Source organism: Silurus meridionalis, chromosome 6 (assembly GCF_014805685.1).
Source record: "Silurus meridionalis isolate SWU-2019-XX chromosome 6, ASM1480568v1, whole genome shotgun sequence".
Taxonomy (NCBI): Eukaryota; Metazoa; Chordata; class Actinopteri; order Siluriformes; family Siluridae; genus Silurus; species Silurus meridionalis.
This window is the reverse complement of record NC_060889.1, coordinates 27,346,285-27,368,424: the sequence shown is the minus strand read 5'-3', so window position 1 is coordinate 27,368,424 and position 22,140 is coordinate 27,346,285. Positions and strand designations below refer to the sequence as shown.

At 38.1% G+C, this 22,140-nt stretch overlaps 1 protein-coding gene across 1 annotated transcript; it reads left to right on the top strand.

Annotated features, from left to right (window-relative positions):
* Positions 1 to 4,247: 4,247 nt before the first annotated feature.
* On the top strand, positions 4,248 to 19,948 carry dusp22b (dual specificity phosphatase 22b). Its single transcript, XM_046851413.1, has 7 exons — positions 4,248 to 4,390; positions 6,955 to 6,988; positions 7,076 to 7,158; positions 12,099 to 12,148; positions 14,677 to 14,751; positions 18,021 to 18,192; positions 19,635 to 19,948. Exons 1-7 carry the CDS (start codon positions 4,370 to 4,372, stop codon positions 19,761 to 19,763), a joined length of 564 nt encoding a protein of 187 aa, XP_046707369.1. The 5' UTR covers positions 4,248 to 4,369; the 3' UTR covers positions 19,764 to 19,948.
* The last annotated feature ends 2,192 nt before the right edge of the window (positions 19,949 to 22,140 follow it).

The following is a 22,140-nucleotide window of genomic DNA, read 5'->3' as shown; positions in this document are numbered from 1 at the left end:
CTACAGCTTCTCTACATCAACAAACACTATTACAACTACTACAGCCTCTACATCAACAAACACTATTACAACTACTACAGCTCCTCTACATCAACAAACACTATTACAACTACTACAGCTTCCTCTACATCAACAAACACTATTACAACTACTACAGCTTCCTCTACAACAACAAACACTATTACAACTACTACAGCTTCCTCTACATCAACAAACACTATTACAACTACTACAGCTTCCTCTACAACAACAAACACTATTACAACTACTACAGCGTCCTCTACATCAACAAACACTATTACAACTACTACAGCTTCTACATCAACAAACACTATTACAACTACTACAGCTTCCTCTACAACAACAAACACTATTACAACTACTACAGCTTCCTCTACAACAACAAACACTATTACAATACTACAACTACTGCTACAACATCAACAAACACTATAACAACTACTACAACTACTACAACTACTACAGCTTCTACAACAACAAACACAACTACTACAACTACTACAACTACTACAACTACCTCTACAACAAATTACTACTAGTACAATACTACAACTACCTTAAAACAACAACAACAACAAACACTACTATAACAACTACTACAACTACTACAACTACTACAACTACTACAACTACCTCTACAACAAACACTATTACAACTACTACAACTACCTTAAAACAACAACAACAACAAACACTACTTTTACAACTACTACAACTACCTCTACAACAAATTACTACTAGTACAATACTACAACTACCTCTACACCATCAACAAACACTATAACAACTACTACTTCTACCTCTAAAACAAACACAACTTCTACAACTACCTTAACAAAATACACAACTACTACAACTACTACAACTACCTTAAAACAACAACAACAACAACAACAACAACAAACACTACTAGTACAACAACTAGTACAACAACCTCTACAAAACACTACTAGTACAATACTACAACTAATTCTACATCAACAAACACTATTGCAACTGCTACAACTAGTACTACTTGACCTTAATGACAGCAACAGCAACAACAACAAACACTACTATTACAACTACTTTCACAAGTACAACTACCTTTACAACACCAAACACTACTAGTACAACTAATACTTCTACCCTAACAACTACCTCTACAACATCAACAAACACTATTACATCTGCTACAACTACATTTACAATATCCATCACTACTTGTACAAGTACAACTACCCCTTCTACAAGTACAAATACCTTTACAGCATCAAACACTGATATTACAACCACTACAACTACCTTTAAACAACAAACACTACTAGTAAAACTGATAAAACTACCTTTACAACATCAATAACAACTAGTATTACAACTACTACTTCTACCTTAACAGCAACATCACACACTACTAATACAACTAGAACTAACACAACTACCTCTACGTCAACAAACACTATTAAAACTCCTACAACTAGTTTTACATAACAAACACTATCAGTACAACTAATACAACTTTCTTTACAACAAGAAACATCACTTTTACAACTACTACCTCTACAGCAACAACAAACACTACTATAACAACTACTACAACTTTCTATACAACAAACACCACTACTACAACTAATACTACTACAGTTACCTTTATAACAACCAACACTACCATTACAGCTGCTCTTACAACTACTACTATTAACAACAACAAGTACAAAATAACAATAAATAAGAGGTTTGTTCGTGGCTTGTGAGTTTAAGTCCAGGGTTAGGTTTATGTTTATAGTCAATTTGAGAAATAGTGTGTGTGTGTGTGTGTGTGTGTGTGTGTGTGTGAGAGAGAGAGAGAGAGAGAGAGAGAGACAGAGAGAGAGAAAGAAAGAGATGTTTAAACAACTGTAGATACAGTTAAAAGAGCTGTTCCTAATAAACTGGCCCTCAGTGTAAAAGTGTGTACTGTCCCTTTAAGAGCCGCTGCCACACTGTTCCAGTTTGACTCTGATCTGGGGTCAGTTTTCTCCTCACACTCACGCTCGGACTCCTCCTGTCCCGGCGGCTGAGTCTGACCTCAGATCAGTGTCTCTGTGCTGAGGGCGTGTTTTCTCTATGGATCACTGGGTGCGTCCCAAATCGAACTCTGTTCATTAACTGGTCTTTTCTGTCCATTACACTACAAACCAACAGCTACTGATCCCTGCAAAGATCTAAAAGTGCTGCAAATAAAATGAAATGAATCAGGAAATAGAAGAAAACAAATCTTTCCTAAATTAAAAATGTAATGGACTTTTAATTCAACATATAAATAAACACAAACAAATATATAAAAAAGTGTGAATAATTATGTTAAAATATGTTAATATATATTTGGATACAATAATAATAATAATAATAATAATAATAATAATAATAATAATTAATGTAAATTTTTTAATGATGTTATGTTGCAGTCTGATAACACAGTCATAAACGATTTTGGCAGCATTGTGTAGTGGGGGTGTTTTTCTTTGTCAGGGTTGTAAGAATGCTGAATTGGAGAAAAGTGCAGGAATATCATCAATAAAAACTTGTTCCTCAGCACTCAGTCCCACCCAAAGGGTCACCTTCGTACATGACAATGACCCTGAGCACACAGCCAAGACAACCCAGGAGTGGCTTAGGGACAACTCTCTCTGTGAATGCCCTAGTGGCCCAGCCAGAGCCCTGACCTAAACCCTGTTGAACATCTCTGGAGATATATTAGGGATGTAATTATTATTTTGTGTACCGTTACAAATATTTTCACGGTTCAGTTGGTACCTCGATACAGTGGGGGAAACAAAACATCAAATTGTTTGTCTTTTTTTTTTTTTTTTATTAATGCAGTTTATTTTTAACATTTGTGCACATCAACAGTTTACATTTTACATTACTGCTTTTAAAAATGCCTGCTTGGTTTAAATAAAAAAAAACATTTAATACAATAATAAAACAATAAATCAAAATAAACTAGAATAAAACAAATTAATGCATAACATTTTGTTATATTGATTAAATCGCGTAATCGATAAAAGTGGCACAAGTTAAATACATTTTATAAAATTAAATAAATATAAATTTGTTAGACCTAATTTGGGTAATACAGATGTGTGTGTGTGTGTGTGTGTGTGTGTGTGTGTGTGTGTGTGTGTGTGTTTCATTTAATATTTGATTTTCTAAAGATATGTTTTACTTAACTGTTCTACTTAAAAACACACAAGGTTATTTATTTATTCATAAATTTGTTCATTGCTTCTATCATTTATTCATTCATTCACTCCCTTGATATGTGGAATTGTCAGGAATGTTTCATACATGTGAAGTATAAATCTTGTTTCCGGTACGGATCGAGTGGCCACCGTGAATAAACAATAAACTAAACAAACTTGCAGTCCGCCACTTAAACCGTTCCTGATGGAACTTGGATTTTATGTTTATGCATTCGGTACACATGTACACCAAACTGAAAGTCCTGTACCGACACGAAAATCAATTAATCTATCTATCTATCTATCTATCTATCTATCTATCTATCTATCTATCTATCTATCTATCTATCTATCTATCTATAAAAAAACAAAACAATATATATATATATATATATATATATATATATATATATATATATATATATATATATATATATATAGTGGTCCCCCAGGTTACGTTCTAAGACCGATGCGAGTTCTGAAAATCCGCAAATTTTGGACGCACCCCCCGCAGCCCCTATGTTATCGTAGTGAGTTTATCTATACATTATGTCACTTTATAAACGTAACAGTATTTGACCAAATAAATAGTTTACTATTTTATTCCTAACGTTCCTGAGCATTCGGTCCCGCTGCGGATTCCAGCAAATTTTACGACAATCCGCAACTTGCTGTTAGTTAAGCTTCAAATGAGAACCCGCTGATTTCCAGAATCACTAATTTTTTGGATTGTAATTGATTTTTTGTAATTGTAATTGTTTATTTGTTGTCTATAAATGTTTATGTTCAGTCTTTTTTTCCCCCCATGACCCTAATAAGGACTCGAGTTAAGACGTGGACGCTGATCTGGGATCAGATCCCGAATCCTTTTTTTACATCCTGAGCCCATAGCCGAGACGCAGAGCTGATCTCAAGTCAGTGTGATTTTTGACTCCAGGGCGCCGCCTAGCGGTTCACGGGAGAACTGCGTTTCCCAGCAGACTGTGCGATCTTTTCAGGATTTCCGACTTTGTTTGTCTGCCTAATGTAGTTTAATACTGGAGTCGGAAAGAGTGTGTGTAAGTGAGTGAGTGAGTGTGTGTGAGTGTGTTAGTGTGTGTTCAACCTGGAGTAGAAGAGGCGCATGATACATTCAGGATACTGACATGGGCAACGGGGTTAATAAGGTAAGCACTGTATAATATATATTATATTATTGTCTATTATATATTACCAGTGCAAAGTCCAGGAAAGTCCTTTCTTTATATATATATATATATATATATATATATATATATATATATATATATATATATATATATATATAATAAATTATTTTTTTCTGTCTTTTTTTCTTTCTGTCTGTTTTTTCATATTTCTTACCAAATGTCAAAAATTCAGTCATGCGTTCAGTCATAATCTGACATTTAATTTACAAAAAAGTATTACTCATGCGTATACTTAGTTTTAAACACCCCCCCAACACTCCCCCCCCCGTGTGTGCTCTCTGTGTGTGTGTGTGTGTGTGTGTGTGTGTGTGTGTGTGTGTGTGTGTGTGTGTAGGAGGATACACTCCTACATGAAACCGCTTGGGACAGGAAAACTGATGAAAAAGATGATTCGAAGATAAAATTCACCGCTGCTGCTCAGATCATTTCTAAATCAAATGAAAAAAAAGAAACATCTGCACTTTTCATTTCAGATCTTTTACAGAGAATCTGATAAACAAATGTCAGCATGTTTAGACCCCAAAGTCTGCTGCTGTTTGTCGTCTTAATGGGGAGAGACACAATGTCATTTGTGAAATCAGACACTGTATGGACAAAAGTTTGCGGACACACATTCAGTCCCCGTTTCCTGTTATAATAAGCTCCGCACTTCTTGGAAGATGTTCCACTAGATTTTGTAGAGATTTGTGATCTCCACCGGGGTGCCGCCAGCATTCCAATTCATTCCGAAGGTATTCACTAGGGTTGGAGCTCTATAGCAGGAGATCTTCCACTCCAACTCAGGGATCTCCTAGTTCTAGTGATTGGACAATTTCATGCTCCTGCATCTAAATATGTTCTGTACAATTCTATGCCTCCAGGTTTGTGGGAACAGTTTGGGGAACAACCACATCTATTAGTATCTGTGTCACTAAACTCATTTTTGGACACTGAACATGTTTAATAAATGACATAAGAAAAAAGTGAAGACATTTGATGGCTTTTATCACAATTAAATTTGTGTAATAAACAAAAAAAGCCATTGTAAAATATTAAATAAAAGTTGATATGTTCATGTTGGATGTTTATCCATATGTTCATCACTTCTGAAGGTATTGCTGTACAGGACGTGTACACCTGTAAAAAAAGGTACCAAGCTGTAAAATATTTGGAGTTTAAGGGCAGTTAGTCTAAAAGCTAGGATGTTAGTGGATTTGTTGGTGGGATTGTTGAAGTGTTTGTTGGTGGGATTGTTGGTGTGTGTTGGATTGTTTGTTAGTGGGTTTGTTGGTGAGTTTGTTGAAGTGTTTGTTGGTGGGATTGTTGGAGTGTGTTGGATCGTTTGTTAGTGGGTTTTTGGTGGGTTAGTTGGTGGGATTGTTGAGGCGTTTGTTAGTGGGATTGTTGGTGTGTTGGATTGTTTGTTAGTGGGTTTGTTGGTGAGTTTGTTGAAGTGTTTGTTGGTGGGATTGTTGGAGTGTGTTGGATCGTTTGTTAGTGGGTTTTTGGTGGGTTAGTTGGTGGGATTGTTGAGGCGTTTGTTAGTGGGATTGTTGGTGTGTGTTGGATCGTTTGTTAGTGGGATTGTTGGTGAGTTTGTTGAGGCGTTTGTTGGTGGGATTGTTGAGGCGTTGTTGGTGGGATTGTTGAGGCGTTTGTTGGTGGGATTGTTGGTGTATGTTGGATCGTTTGTTAGTGGGTTTGTTGGTGAGCTTGTTGAAGTGTTTGTTGGTGGGATTGTTGAGGCGTTTGTTGGTGGGATTGTTGGATAATATTTCCGAATCGTTTATTGGTGAAAAGTTTGATAGAGTGTTTGTTGGTGGGTTTGTTAAACCATTTGTTGGTGGGATTGTTGTTGGGTTTGTTGGTGCATTTGATGGTAAGTTTGTTGGCGCATTTGTTGGCTGTGTTTCTTGGAGCTGGATTGTGTGTTGGAGCATTTATTGTGTTTTTGTTAGAGCATTTCCTGGAGCTCTTGTTTCCACTGGGATCTTGGCAAATATCTCATTATAGATGGCAGCTCATCAGCTGAAGCTTAATCCCAGCAAAACTGAGCTGCTTTTCATTCCAGCTGATTTTTCTCCATGTCAAGATCTTATGATCTCTATTTACAACTATCTGATCTCACCTTTGGTCACCAAACCCAACCTTGGGGGTAACCCTGGACAATCAACTGTCTATTTCTATTCACATTTCTAATCTAACACAATCATATTAATTTCTAATATACAACATCGGAAGACATGCTTCAAGACTCTTTTCTGTTCTGGCACCTAGGGGTTGGAAAGAACTTCCACTTAATGTCCACCCCATGTCCAAGACCCACCTCTTACAGCACTACTTAAATAATTACTCTAAAAAATCTTTTGAGGTATTTTCACCCAACAGAGAATTTTAGACTGGTGGTATCAATCGTTTGTGTCAAAATGAACCAGTACAGTATGTGTATTGTTGATTAAGACTTCATTGTAAGTCGCTCTGGACAGGTCATCTTCCGAATACCGTTAATGTAAACGTTTTGTTTTTTTGTCCCCCATCTGCAGGTGCTGCCTGGCCTTTATTTGGGCAATTTCAAAGGTAATAACAACAAAAATCGAATAAATAAAAAAATGTCCAATGAGCGACGAGTCAATGAAGGCACCATCTTTGTTCTATTTTCTGCAGATGCCAGAGACAGAGAGCAGCTGGCCAGAAACAACATCACGCACATCCTGTCCATTCACGACACTGCAGCACCCATCTTACAAGTAACATACATACACTTTACACACACTACACACACATACACACAGTTCCCCCTGTCCTGGTCCTTACATAACAAATTACCCATAAAATACTTTCATAGTAACATACTGAGTCATTTGTTTCCCCTCATAATCTTATAAACAGGTTTGGTCGATATGAAAAGTCCTACGCATTTTGGAAAGAAATGCCACGTTCTAGCCGCCATACTTCGTCTTTTTGCCGAGTACAGGAATTACCGAACCACAAGTCAGAATACGTGAGCCACACCAGGGTTGAGATTCTCTGATCTGATTGGCGGGTTGATTGTATTCCGTTCATTCGGTTGGACGAGCAGACACTGCGTGCCATCTAACAGATCTGAACAACACAAACAAACGTTATTTAACAAATGGAAACGTGTTATTATTGATATGGTGCTTTTCAGGACATGGAAGGAGTCTCCAGGGTCAGCACTTTGTATCATCCTGTAATTTTCTATATTGATTGGAACCAATCATGGATATATTTGAACAGTTACTCATTTGCACTAAATCGTAAGACGATTAGACCATTTCCACCTGACACTTATTAACTGTGTGCAGGAAATGAAGCTGCTGGAAATGAACCCCGCTCGTAACTTGTTAATGTATGGAGATTTCTCTCCATGGAGACAAATATTTCATTAGTTACATGGCCCTGAGAAACTGATACCAAAAAAAGGATTTCTGTTTCCATCTTATCCCCCTAACTGAGTCCTGTAGAGTGTGTACAGTGTGTAGTGTGTGTAGAGTGTGTAGAGTGTGTATCTCAGCTTGCTATCTCCCATGACAGGCGTAATATTCAGACAGGCATCTCGTGTTGCACAGTGGCATTTTGTCCTCGGTAGACACAGACACGGACGTCTAGTCTAGAATTTCATAATAAATGCATAATCAGTACATCTTTACACATAATGGCATGACTCGTGAACCATGATTGATTTATTGAAACCACATGCTTGACAACTTGCCAAATAAAAGGGCATCATTTACTCATCCGTCGTTCACATGAGAAGTTGTGTGCCATGTACAGGATTTTGCGGTAATGGGCTTTGGGGGGCGTTTTTTACTCTTGAAATGAAGCATTGAAAGAATGAGATTCAGTATTTGCACCATTCTATCCTTTCTATCAAGAACTCATTTAAATGTCATTTATATGAAGATCAAATGAAGTAGTGATGAGTCAGGAGACAGATAGAAGAAATTTTATTGCTGTAAATATCACTACTACTTTTTCAAATAAAGACCAGTATAATTGTGTGGGTGGACTAAACTATGGTGATTGATTGATTTTTGGGTACAATTGTGATAAATGTCTGGGCATTGGGAGCAATTATGACCAGTGAGGGACCAGAACGGTGTAGAATGGTGATAAGTGATTGGTTATTGAGAATAATGGTGATTAGTTTTTGGTCATTGGGAAAAATGGTGATTGGCCATTGGGGAAAATGGTGGCTAGTGATTAGTCATTTGGAATGATGGTGATCAGTGATTGGTCATTGGGAATAATGGTGGCTAGTGACTGGTCATTTGGAATGATGGTCATCAGTTGGATCATTGGTGGCAAGGGATTGGTCATTAAGAACAATGGTGGTCAGTAAGTGGTCAGTGGGAACAAATGTGATTAGCGATGTAGATCAGACCAATGTAGATCAGTTGAAGGTTATTGTAACCAATAGTGATCAGTGATTGGTTATTAGGAACTGTGCTGATCATTTAGGCTTTACACACTGCTGATGAATCATGTGAACTGACAGTACAGAACAGTTGCAAACCACTGCTTACAGCCTCACTATGGGCTGCCTGAGCTGTCAGTGTGAGTATGTTGAGCAAAATACAGCAAATCCACAAGAACAATAGCAAAGAAATTAGACATCACGTTGTTCACAAGTGAACATGTAGATCTTACACCGTGACTAATTCATACAAAATGAAGTGTAGTTTTACCCTCATTGGTTTATGGCTTGTCGGCCATTGTGCAGATTTCTCACTCGGTCTTGTGTGTGTGTGTTCTTTTAATAACGTCATAAAACAACTTGTGAAAGTGGAGATACACAAGGTAAATTATGACTCCAGTAAAAGTAAAAGTGTCCCTTTAAACTTTCACTTGAGTAAAAATTCAAATGTATTTGCATTCAAATGTACTTAAATATCCAAAGTACTTAGACTTTTACAAAGCTCTCGCTACACTATTAACACAATTAAACAACACATTTTTTTTATTCGCTTATAAATAAAAAGTAATTTCTGATTTCAAAAAATGGGGTTGAGCAAAAAGTGATATATTTGACTTTAAAATGTAGTGAAGTTAAAGCAAAAATCTCCCCAAAAGGAAATACTTGAGTTAAGTACAGATACGTAAAAAGCTACTTTAGCGAAGTAACAAATTACATTGACGTCATTACTGTCCTCCACTGCAAAACACGTTTAAATATTCGGCAATACTGGAGAAAATCTGCCTAGTTGGCATCGCTGAGGAAGAGCAGGTTGTTTTAAAAGAAATCTTGTTTGACTTTATGTAATGCGCAATAACAGGATAGAAGTCATGACCCATTACAGAAGGCAAAACTGAAGCTGATACACCATATAGACAAAAGTTTGTGGATTGTTACGTTTCTTCTTTTTGAACATTCCACATTTATTCCCCATTTACTGTTATAATAAGCTCCACTTTTCCTTTTCTGGGAAGATGTTTCACCAGATTTTGGTGTTCAGCTACAAAGTCTGGTACTGATGTACTGTAGGTGAGGTGAGGATTCATGAAAAACTCATCCCAAAGCTGTTCTATAGCAGGAGATCTTCCACTCTTACCCATGTTCATGAGCTGGCTTTGTGTGCAGGTACGTTCATGCTGAAACAAGTTTGGATCTCCTTGTTGAGGTGAAGGGAAACTTTCATGCTACATCATACAACTGTGTGCCTCCAGTTTTGTAGTAACCGTTTGGAAAAGAACCACGGATGTGTGGAACAGTCAGGTGTCCTAATTTTTAAAGCTATTCTTATGTAAACCTGTAATCATTCAGAAATGCACCTTTACATTTTAGATCACCAGTAAGGGGCGCTACACCTCTTAGACTTGACTAATACCAACTCTGCATGCTCATGCCAAATATACGTTCTCAAATCATTTTTTTAGTGGCTCCAGTACAAACCGTATCAGCAGCAGCAGCACCAGCACCAGCTGCAGCAGAACTTCCTGGTCAACTGAAATTACAGACTTAGTGAAAAGCAAAGGTGCTTATAACACAGGTAGTGTTAGGGATAAGTATGTCTCCTGTAGAGATTCCTGTACCTCAAGAGCTTAGAATATATAACTAGGATTGCAAAATTTTGGGAATTCCCACTTTACATGGGAATTAATAGGAATATATATGAGAATCAATGGGAATGAATAGGAATAAACCGGGAATTTACTAAATATTTCAGGAAAGCTTATAACAGCGAACTTAATAATATCTTGCTTCAAACAACCAGATTTAATGCAATTCCAGTTGAATTTCTACCTGCACATTCATCAATCACATGCACGCTTACTGCAGGGTTACTGAGGCCATGCCGCCTACATGCACCGTTCCTTCCTCCATAACATAACAGATCATTTCTTGCATTTCTTGGTGAGTGTTCAAGTGAATGACGTCAATATTACATACATTTGTGTTTAAAGCTTCCTTTTTCTGTGTGTAAACAATGTCAAACATGACAATTTTTAAATAATTTGTATTAGTTTCCATGAATGTCCACATATGACCCAGTTTACATGCATTTCCCCAAGTTTCTAATTTATTCCCATAAAATTTCAATAAATTCCTTGTAAGTTTCCAACTTGGAGTATTTTCCACATTTCCAAAAGTTCTGTTGGAAAGTTTCCGGAAATTTACCAGAAATGTTTTCCCTTTTGCAGCGACTTATTATTTAGCATGCGATCTTGAGCTACACGACACTGAAAATACAGCAACCGAACGTAATGGTCTAAGAGTAATAAAACACAGTGGGAAGGGATTTTATTGGGAAAATTACCACATTAAAGATACAAATGAAGCCGCTACCGATACGATACGATACAACCCCCACCCCCATTACGATGCGGTGCCGACCAATAATATACATGATGCTCTGTAATTCAATATAGTATATAGCTATTATTCCTTTTGTTCAGACGGACAGCTAATCATCAGCTTACTTAAGTGCCTTCTGCCTTCTAATGCATGGCCCCTTCACAAACACGCCATTGTAGTGCAACAAAAAAAGAAAGGAGAAAAAAAATCTAATCTATTAATTCTATGTGACTCTCAGGACACGCCTCGGTCTCCGTAGTGTTGCGATACGTCATATTCTGCTGAGAGAACAGATAAAAAACGAGGAGAAATCGACCTACATACCAAATACTGTGCACAAATTATCGGTCACTTTCTAAATAATAAATGTGTAGTGCATCTACTATTAGTATGCAAATATGTTCAAAATGATACATCGCGATTGGCAGCTCGTATCCCAGGCTTTACGTCGTTAACTCGTATGCCGATGCACTGATACGAATCGTTCGCTAAGCCTTGTGTGTGCAGCAGAGAGACGAATCTGCTTGTTGGATGAAAGGCTGAACTTCTGTGCTATTATGTAACCAAGTGTTGCTTCCCCCCTGTTGGAGATGCGTTCCCAACATGTAGAGCGTCTCTCTCGTAGAACACATGAATTAAACATGAACGACTCGTTTCTCTGTGGAGCAGCAGAATGCATGTGATGGGAATATGACGAGTGGGCAGGCGAGTGGAAGCTGATTAGTATGTGCCGTTTAATGTTCATCGCAAAAAAAAAGAACACCAAAAATCAAACAACATTCTTATGAGAGCTTCATGATCGTGTGTGTGTGTGTGTGTGTGTGTGTGTGTGTGTGTGTGTGTGTGTGTGTGTGTTCCTCCCTGTATTAGGAGATGACCTATCTCTGCATCCCGGCTGCTGATCTTCCCACGCAGGACCTGTGAGTACCGAACACATCACATGGGACTATGATGTGGGTCCAAAATAAATGAAATAAATAAATATCTCGCTATCATCCTGTCTTCTGCCAGTTCTGGTTACTCTGGCAACCATTAGAAAGGGGGGGGATAAACCTACACACACACACACACACACACACACACACACACGTAAAAATTCAATAAAATTACCTAACACATGACAAGAGTAAATATGCTAGGATTAGATAATATGAACCCAACCAGGTACTTAGAAAACAAACACACACACACACACACACACACACACACACACACACACCACTTCCTCTTGTGGCTCTCAGAGTTCAGGAAGGAAGTTGTGAGTGTGTGCTGCTGCCTGCCTGGTCCCTGCTGCGCCTATATTTATAAGCGTGAACCCTGCGGAACCCTGTGGAGCCCTAAACACACCCCAGTACGAAACCCACTCCGTCCAACAACAGTACACACACTGCATTTTCTCAGCATGAGCCTGTCAGGACACACACACACACACACACACACACACACACACACACACACACATAAGCAGCCCCTGCTCTATGACAGCTTATCTATATACTATATATAAATATCTGATATACTATATATATGTGTGTGTGTGTGTGTGTGTGTGTGTGTGTGTGTGTGTGTGTGTGTGTGTGTGTGTATACATTTTGGACCCTGGGAGGTCAGCGATTGAATTAGGATTTTTTATAGTTATAATAACAAAACATCCATCGTCCAATTAATTGATTCTAACTGGTAATGATGTCAAAATCCCCTTTTAACTTTATCCCCTTTCATCCGGTTCACTCCCTCGATAAGTTGAATTGTCAGGATTTTCTCCTTTTAAGAGAAATTCTTAAAGCTGGATATGAAACGCTAAAGAATCTGTAGCGCTAGCGTTAGCCGCTAACCAATAAGTGGATAGCGGTTAACGCCAGTGCCACAGATTCTTTGAGATCAGAGCGCAGGGTCTGCCGTGATACGGCGCCCCCGGACCACAGAGGGTTAAGAGCCTTGTTCAAGGTCCCAAGAATGTCATCTTGACGATACAGGTCTCGAGCCCCCAACCTTCTGATCAGTAACCCAGCGCCTTAACCACTGAGCTCCCACTCCCCCTATGTTTTCAAATTTAATAACAATAATAATAATAATATTAATAAAAAATTTGCTTAAAGTGCGTGGCGGAGATGAAACAAACTTGTGGTTCGCCACTTAATACGCTCCTGAGGGAACTCAGATTTTATGTAGGTTCCACACATAAAAATATGTACATATGTGCACCGAACCACAAGCCGTGTATCGAAATATTACTAATATTACTGAAATATTTCAGTACAAATACGACGTACCGTTACATCCTAACACTACTGTATTTCTGAGAGCAGCAGACACACTGTGTATAAAATAAATACAGGAAAAAAAAGCGCGTTTTTTCCATTCAGACAGTTTTGTACTACAAACACCAACCGAAGCTTTAAGTCATCAGTACTTCTTAGTGGCTGTGATATAAGTATAAGGTTATAATCAAATTATAATCCATTATAAATCACTCCGCTTCACGTCAGGCCACTGTTCACCTCCTGAAGTCGTGTAACCCTGAACCTACCCCTGGAGCATCACCTTATTTATAAATATATATGACGACGAGGGGCGACACAGTGGTATACCATTTCTGCCTCTTAGCTCCAGGGTCATGTTAGTGTTTGACCCTGAGCTCAGATTACCGTCTGCATGAAGTTGCTCATGTTCTCAGGTTCCCGACATGTATGGAGTCTAAATCCTGGGTTCTTATATATTGTTCTTCCCTTAACGTACAATATAGTGTTATTATTTTGTACTTTTCTCTCCCCAACTTATCATCTGCCAGTCTTCAATCTCTACCATACCACATGACGCTGCTATCTGTCCCCTTCTGCATACACAAGCATGCAGTGATTGACAAGAGTGACAGATTATGCCCCTCCCACTTATTGGCCCAAAACTCTCCGGTAGGAATCCTGAATTCGACTAGATGGCGTAATTAGTGCTTTCCGATCGTCTAGCTGAGGTAAAGCCGACAGAAACAACTCCTCAACTCCCTCTGAACCCTGAGGAGGGTCTCGCACGTTAGCAGGAAACCCAACAGTACTTCATCCGACGTGGAAATGAGGTAAAGAAAAACATATAAAACTTATTTTTGTACGACAAAGCTTTATTCAACGCCCTCTTAAAGCCCCCTCATATTCGAAGCCCCGCCCCCTTTTCCCTATTGTCAATATACATCATATTCTCTCCAGGAATAAATCTTCCAGGTGTCCCACGATGAACCTGGAAATCCTGCCTGATGCAAATACGTATAGATGATTATCTCCTTTGCTCACACACACACACACACACACACACACACACACACACACACACACACACACACACACACTTCGTCTCTCTAATTCTCTCTCTCTCTGACTGTATCTCTTTTTTTTTTCTTTCTCACACATTATGTGTGTGTGTGTGTGTGTGTGTGTGTGTGTGTGTGTGAACTCAGGAAGAAGCATTTCAAGCAGAGCATCATGTTTATGCATGAGTGCAGGCTGAAAGGAGAAGGATGTCTGGTCCACTGGTAAGTGTGTAAGACCTCGATTACTTTTTAATACATCATGTATCCAGTTTCTCACACACACACACACACACACACACACACACACACACACACACACACAAACTTGCTCTAAGAGGCAGCGGTGTGATTACGGTGGGTGAATCGTTCACCACCGACGCCTCCCAAATCTGGTGAGTTTGTGTTTCTCAGAAACGTCGCCCTCTTCACCGACTCTAAACTAACACGTGTGTGTCGTGTGTCATTACAGGAAAAAGGGCTTTCGAAAAGTTCACTAAAGAGAAATAGTTGGCGATTTTTAAAAAAAGATTACGCCGTGGGAGGAACTTCGGCTACGCAAAGGCCCAAACTCATCTACAATGTTTTTTTTACACTCGGAACAACAACACGTGGATTCGAGTAAATCCACGAAACGTCTGAAACAAACATCACAACATACAAAATATAGCAAAAGTATTGGGACACCTGACTTTTCCAGCCAGATGTGGTTCTCCCCCCAAAAATGTTAAAACAAAACCGAAAGGCACATTAATGTATAGGACGTCTTCAGAAATGTTCACTTCACCTGAACGAGGAGACACAAATCTGTTCCATTGCTTGGGTTGGAGTGAAAGGTCTGCTTTAGTGCTCCAACCCTATTGAACACCTCTGGGATGCATTTTTAATGCTCCAGCACCCCAGGCCACCTCACCCTCACCTACATCAGTACTAATACCTTTGTCCCCGAAAAATCTAGTGGAACATCTTCCCAGAAGGATGGAGCTTATTATAACAGAAATCTGGACTAAACGTGGAATGTTGCATTGAAAAAGCACATAATCTTATACCAACTTTTTGTCTCGCAGTGTTTGGAAACTCGAATTCGGAATAATAATCCTTTATTAGGGCTTATAATTCAGAATTATATAATATAATATAATATAATATAAAATAATATAATATAATATAATATAATATAATATAATATAATATATAAAACCTGTAATCTTAAAAAAAAGAATGAAAACAATTAAATAAATAAATAATAAAAAAAAAAACGATAAGTAAAAATTTGCAATTAAATTAAATGTATTTTAGTACCATAAGATTATATATGATATGAAACTACTGTATATGATATAAAATGATGATATATGACACAATATTATATTATATATGATACTATGTGATGTTTATCGTATCACATATCGTATAGTTTCATATCACATCATCTAATGCTCCTAAATCTTTGCTGAATTTGCAAAAATTTCACATATAATATCATATGATATAAAACTATATTATATAATATGAAACTATATGATAAGATACAATACGATATGATACTGCTATGATACTATATACTATGATACCTTATGATATAATATTATACGATACTATATGATATGATACTAAATGATATATGATGTTAAACTATATTATATAATATAATGTGATATTTTTTATATATAATGATATCAGTATGAAATCCGATGATGATTTTACTTAACATTTGTAGCAACACGACTACAAAATGGCTTCCTATGAAAGTAACAGCTTAAACACGCACCTGATCAGAGCCTTTTGGAAATCACCTCATTTCCAGTAATACATTTATAGGGCTACATTTATTTAAAGAAATCCCGTGTTTGTGAATCGATTTTTGAATAAAACTAATAAAATTGGATATAACAATTCAAAAGAATAGAAATGAAGCTACTTGTAACAAATGTGTACAGTGATCGATTTGTGTGTTAAATATATCTATATAAATCAAATAAATATATATCTTTATTAATAAAATAAATATATATCTATATAAATAAAATCTGGTAGACTAAAAATTCAAGGATAACAACATTTATCTTTAACAGTAAAATTTCTTTTAATGATGAATTCATGCCTGTAAAAGTAAAAAAAAAAAAAAAAACCTACAGCAATTTATATACATATTTTTGCATATTTTAATAGATTTTTGGATAGGATATTGTTTTTACAACCTGTGAGAAAATATTACGCACCTTTATCGCACGACTGATCACTCGGTCCCACATTGTTGTCATTTTTTATGTGATTTATGTGTAGATTTTATTATCGCATGTGCAGAAAATAAGAGTGGGTTGACGATGGTTTGTCCCAAAGCATAAAAGGTTTTTATCACAGACTCCACATATGACCATCACTTCAAAAATTATAAGTAAATAGATTTTCTGGAACAAAACTAAACAAAAAAAGTGTTGCTACAGGTACCTGAAAAATCACTAAATGGACAAAGAACATTACAAAACGTCCCCATTTTTTAGTTTCTTATTATATATACCACAGTAATATAAACACATGGACTCCGAATATACATTTAAAATTCCTAAAATGTTCCCTATATAGAATTGTACCTATTAGTGTTAATCCTTATTAAGGCTGGATTAAATACAGATGGTCCCCTGAGTTACGATGGTTCGATTTTTTACTTTGACGCTGACGATACGTAACTAAAAACATTTTTAATTTCATTCAACAGGCAAATATATACAGCATTCTTTAAGACTCCTAGGCCATGTCTAGACTTATGATGAGGACATCACAACTCATCTCCATCCCTTAGAGGTGTGCTTCAGGTTTCAGGTTCTGTAGTATAAAACATAGCCCTGGGTTGCATTCCAAATTCGCATTTTAAATTTATTATGCGAAAAAAATACTTATATTTACACTATATTTAAATAAATATATTTCTGTGAAGCTGCTTTGGGACAGGATCCATTGTTTAAAGTGCTGTAGGAATACAATGAAAAATGAACCCAAAACCAAACCAGGAGTTCAAAAAACACGGAACAATGAATAATTAGACGCTGTTTAATACGATTTTGAGAGTTTCAAAGCAGTGGTACGAATAATCAGACGTAGCTTGCGATGTCACGCCCCTACAGACGTAGCTTGCGATGTCACGCCCCTACAACAAGGTCAAAACGACCGATATGGAAATGACACACAAACACACACATTTTAATGCAAATTGACCGTTTGGACTTTATTGCAGTGGGCGTGGCTTCGCTTGCTATGTTTGATTAGTAGGTCACGTGACCGTGATGGAAGATTCGAAGATGAGTGAATCGTGATTACACGAGATGATCTTATCTTATCAACGGGGGATAATAAAAAAAGGCGCACAAGACACTTATTTTTTTTGTCACACAAATTTGCTCTGAGCTCGTTCCCAGGAGTGACGGAAACCGAGCGATTTGAAACCATTAGAGTGAAAGTGTTGTACGCTTTTCTGTTTTCCTCCTGTCGCACAGTCTGGCGGGTGTGTCGCGCAGCGTTACGCTGGTCGTGGCTTACATCATGACAGTGACGAGTCTGGGCTGGCAGGAGGCGCTGGCAGCGGTCAGGGCGGCACGGCCCTGCGCCACGCCTAACCCCGGCTTTCAGAAACAGCTGCAGGAGTTTCAGAGCACGCAGGCGGAAGAGGTCTGTCACATACACACACCCACACCATGGTGAAGTGTCACATTAGATAGTGAGTCACAGGCTTACAGGTGTTCTGAGGGAAGAAACTGAAACGTCTGCTTTCAAGCATCAGTTATCTTATCTTCATTTCCATAAATCTAACCAACACTCTGACCTTCTTAGACTTCAAGGAATCTCTGAGTGTGTTTCAGAACAAGCGGGGAATATTCATTATTTTCTAATCTGAACTTTAAATTCAGATTGAGATCTTAGTAAATTTTTTGCTGATTTGAAGATCAGATTGGGGTTTTTTTTATAGTCCACTGATCCATCTATCCACCCATCTATACATTCTTCTATTTGTCCATCCATCCATCCATCCATCCATCCATCCATCCATCCATCCATCCGTTCCTCTATCCTCTAGTCTAACCCATCCATTAATCCACTGATTTTGTCTATCTATCCATCCTTTTCCATCCCATCATCCATCCATCTGTCCAATTCCTTACATTAGTCTTACATCTGTTCATTCATCCATGTCTATATATCCTTTCATCAACCAACCTTTTGTCCATCCATTCATTAAACCAATCCATCCATCCATCCATCCATCCATCCATCCATCCATCCATCCATCCATCCATCCATCCATTTGTCTATACATTCCCCTATCCTCTACCTTAACCCAGCCAGCCAATCATTGTTTTGTCCATCCATCCATCCATCCATCCATCCATCCATCCATCCATCCATCCATCCATCCATCCATCCATTCATTCATTCCTCTATCCTCTGGCCTAACCCATCCATCCACTGATTTTGTCTATTTATCCATCCATTTACATCCCACCATCTATCCACCTATCTGTCCAATTCCTTTCATTAGTCTATCTGTTCATTCATCCATATGTCTATATATCCTTTCATCAACCAACCTTTTGTCCATCCATTCATTAAACCAATTTTCCATCCATCCATCCATCCACCCATCCATCCATCCATCCATCCATCCATCCATCCATCCACTCATAATGCTTTAGAAACCCCAGTAATGTTATTTATCATTCCTTACTCACTAACCCCCACGTTTCAATCCAAATGTCACTGGTTTATTGTAACACAACCCACACCTGCTGAATCCTCTATTCTGATTGGTCTGAAGGTTGCTGATTTATTTTCTGTAACAGCAGATTTCTATTCAATCACTCGTCGTTTTGTATCCAACACTCACAGGGATGTAACTGTTGATGACTGGGGACATTTTCTGTAAGAAATTGTAATTGTAACTATAAATGGATAAAAACTTCAACTTTTATGATGAATATACTTTGCAGCGTGTGTCTAATTGCTGTGAGGAATAAAATGCTTTAGGATATTGACTCTGGAAGGCAGCATATGTATAAAAACTATTAAAAAAAATCTAAATCATAAATAATTCTTGAATTGAAAACCGTTTTCAGTTTAGGGATTGGCTGAGGAGTGAGTATAAAGATTGTCCCTTTGACGACGAGGAACACGTACGCAACCTGCTCGCTCAGGCCTCCAGGAAGAGCGCAGGAACCGAGGGCAACCCCAGGGTGAACATGTGAAGCTCCAGCGAGATACGCCTTCTCCACGGCGATCACTGTGCTGCTTAAGCGAGATCTTCTCGCTGTTTTCGTCTGCTCCTTTTCACATCCTGGCCTACAACTGTTCTTTAACTTATTGCCTCTTTTTGTACATAAACATTGCTGATGTTTTTACCTGAATAAAAAGAACTCATGTTGGAACCTGGCATGATGATTATTCCTCTACATTAATCTGTACTCTTCAATCTTCATCCACGAGCTCATTAAAGGGATTCACGTGGAGAATATGAACATGGATATATAAGGATTGCATTTATTTTAGCAGATGCCATGTACAGATGTGCATCTGAAGATGTACAGATGTGCTTTGATGTCTCTAGCAAAACATACTTTTTGATACACAGTCTTTTGAAAGTGAATTCACCCTATGCAGATCAAAAGTATTGGGACACGACTTTTCCACCCACATGTTAACGCCCCTGGATGCTCTATCATGAAATTCTTCCTTTACTTAAACTAGGAGACCCAAACCTGTTCCAGCATGACAAGCTGGAACAATAAAGATCTGCTTTCCATGGGTTGGAGTGGAAGATCTCCTGTTATAGAGCTCTGACTTTAAAACCTATTGGGATGAATTGGAACGCTGACTGCACCCCAGGCCTCTATAAGATCTAGTGGAACATCTTCACAGATGAGTGGAGCTTATTAATTATTATATATATTATATATTAGAGCTGCTTTTTCTTCAGCTGGACCTGAGGGCTTTGACCTGAGTATCCCCAGTATCAAGCTTTGTTACTCGTTTAATTCTTTACTATATAAATAAAACAAACAATATAACCCCAAGCTTCTGCTGAGAGTGTGTGGGATTAGGTGTCCTAATACTTTGGCCACAAAGTGTTTATAATAATAATTATTATAATAATAATAATAGGTTTTGATTAGATTTTACAGCCCTAATTTAAATGGCATCCCTTTTTTACAGCGGATATAAAAAGTGTTGAAATGACAGAACCTTCCTCACCCTCAAAGTGAAATTGGAACCGATTAAAAAAGACAAACAAAAAAAGTATAAGTATAAGTATGTACACCCTTTACGGGATGTGTGTGTGTTCGGAACGTTTCAGGTTTTGTTCAAAAGTGATTCTTAGACTATTGAATTATTGCATTAACAAATAGAGAAAAGGGAATTAGCACAGTGATGTCGCCCAGAACACGACGTCCCTGTAAGATGTATTAAAGTGTGAGAGTAAAACTCATTGTGGAAGCTGCTAAGAGATCTACAGCAATATGTAGGAAGCTGAATACTGGTATTTCTGTCGGTTTATCTGTTTATTTGTCTGTCCATCCATCCATCCATCCACGCCTTCTTAGTATTTTGGGCATTGGACCTTGGATCAGAAGGCCATGAGGTCATTCAAATCCCAGCACCACCAAGCTACCCCTGTTGGGCCCTTGAGCAAGGCCCTTAACCTGTATTTACATGTGCAATGGTCTGAGGAGACCAATAAAAAAAAAAAAGCTATATCCACCATGGTGAACTTTCAGGAGTCTGCTGACATTTATATTGTTGTTTCTGTCTTTATATTTTAAACACCTGCAATTACATATGGGTGTGTAGATATTTTAGATCCACTGACAGACAGACAGACAGACAGACAGACAGACAGACAGATAGATAGATAGATAGATAGATAGATAGATAGATAGATAGATAGATAGATATTTTTAATAACAAAATAAATTACCACTACTACTACTTCTACTCTCTCTATCTCTCTTTCTTTCTGTCGCCAGATGGCGCTGTTTTCAGGTCACTTACATTTCAAAATAAATGTATTATTTGTTTTAAAGCACATTATGATGTAATAAATATAAATAAACTCTGTAGAAACACAAAGCAGTATAAGTATATTATAAACCCGGAGACTTTGTGCTTTCTGTCGGGTTAATATGAAAATAAAAAACAGACTGGCGCTATTTTATTACTTTATTATTACATCTTTGCTTCTGTCCCAAATCTCCTTAAAATCCGAGGTGGAGATGGACCACGACCACGACCACGACCACGGTGAGGAGCAGGATGTGAGTACTGGGGGTTCGGGACGCGCTCCTGCTTCACATGGTGGTGTTGCTGCTGATGTTGCTGATGTTGTTGTTTTCTTCTCGTCGGGTTTACTGTAATTGACTCCCGAGGAATAAAAAGCCCGTAAACAACGAGCGAGCGGATATCGGAAAGGATTACATCGATGACGAGCGCGAAGGGACATTTTGTTGTTGTTGTTTTGTCGGCACCGGATTTTTGTTCCGCGCGCAAACCCGTTTCGGGGGAATCCCCCGTCCGTCCGTCTCGCCGCCGCGCGCGTGCGCGCTGGATGGAGAGCCGCCGGAGAACCCC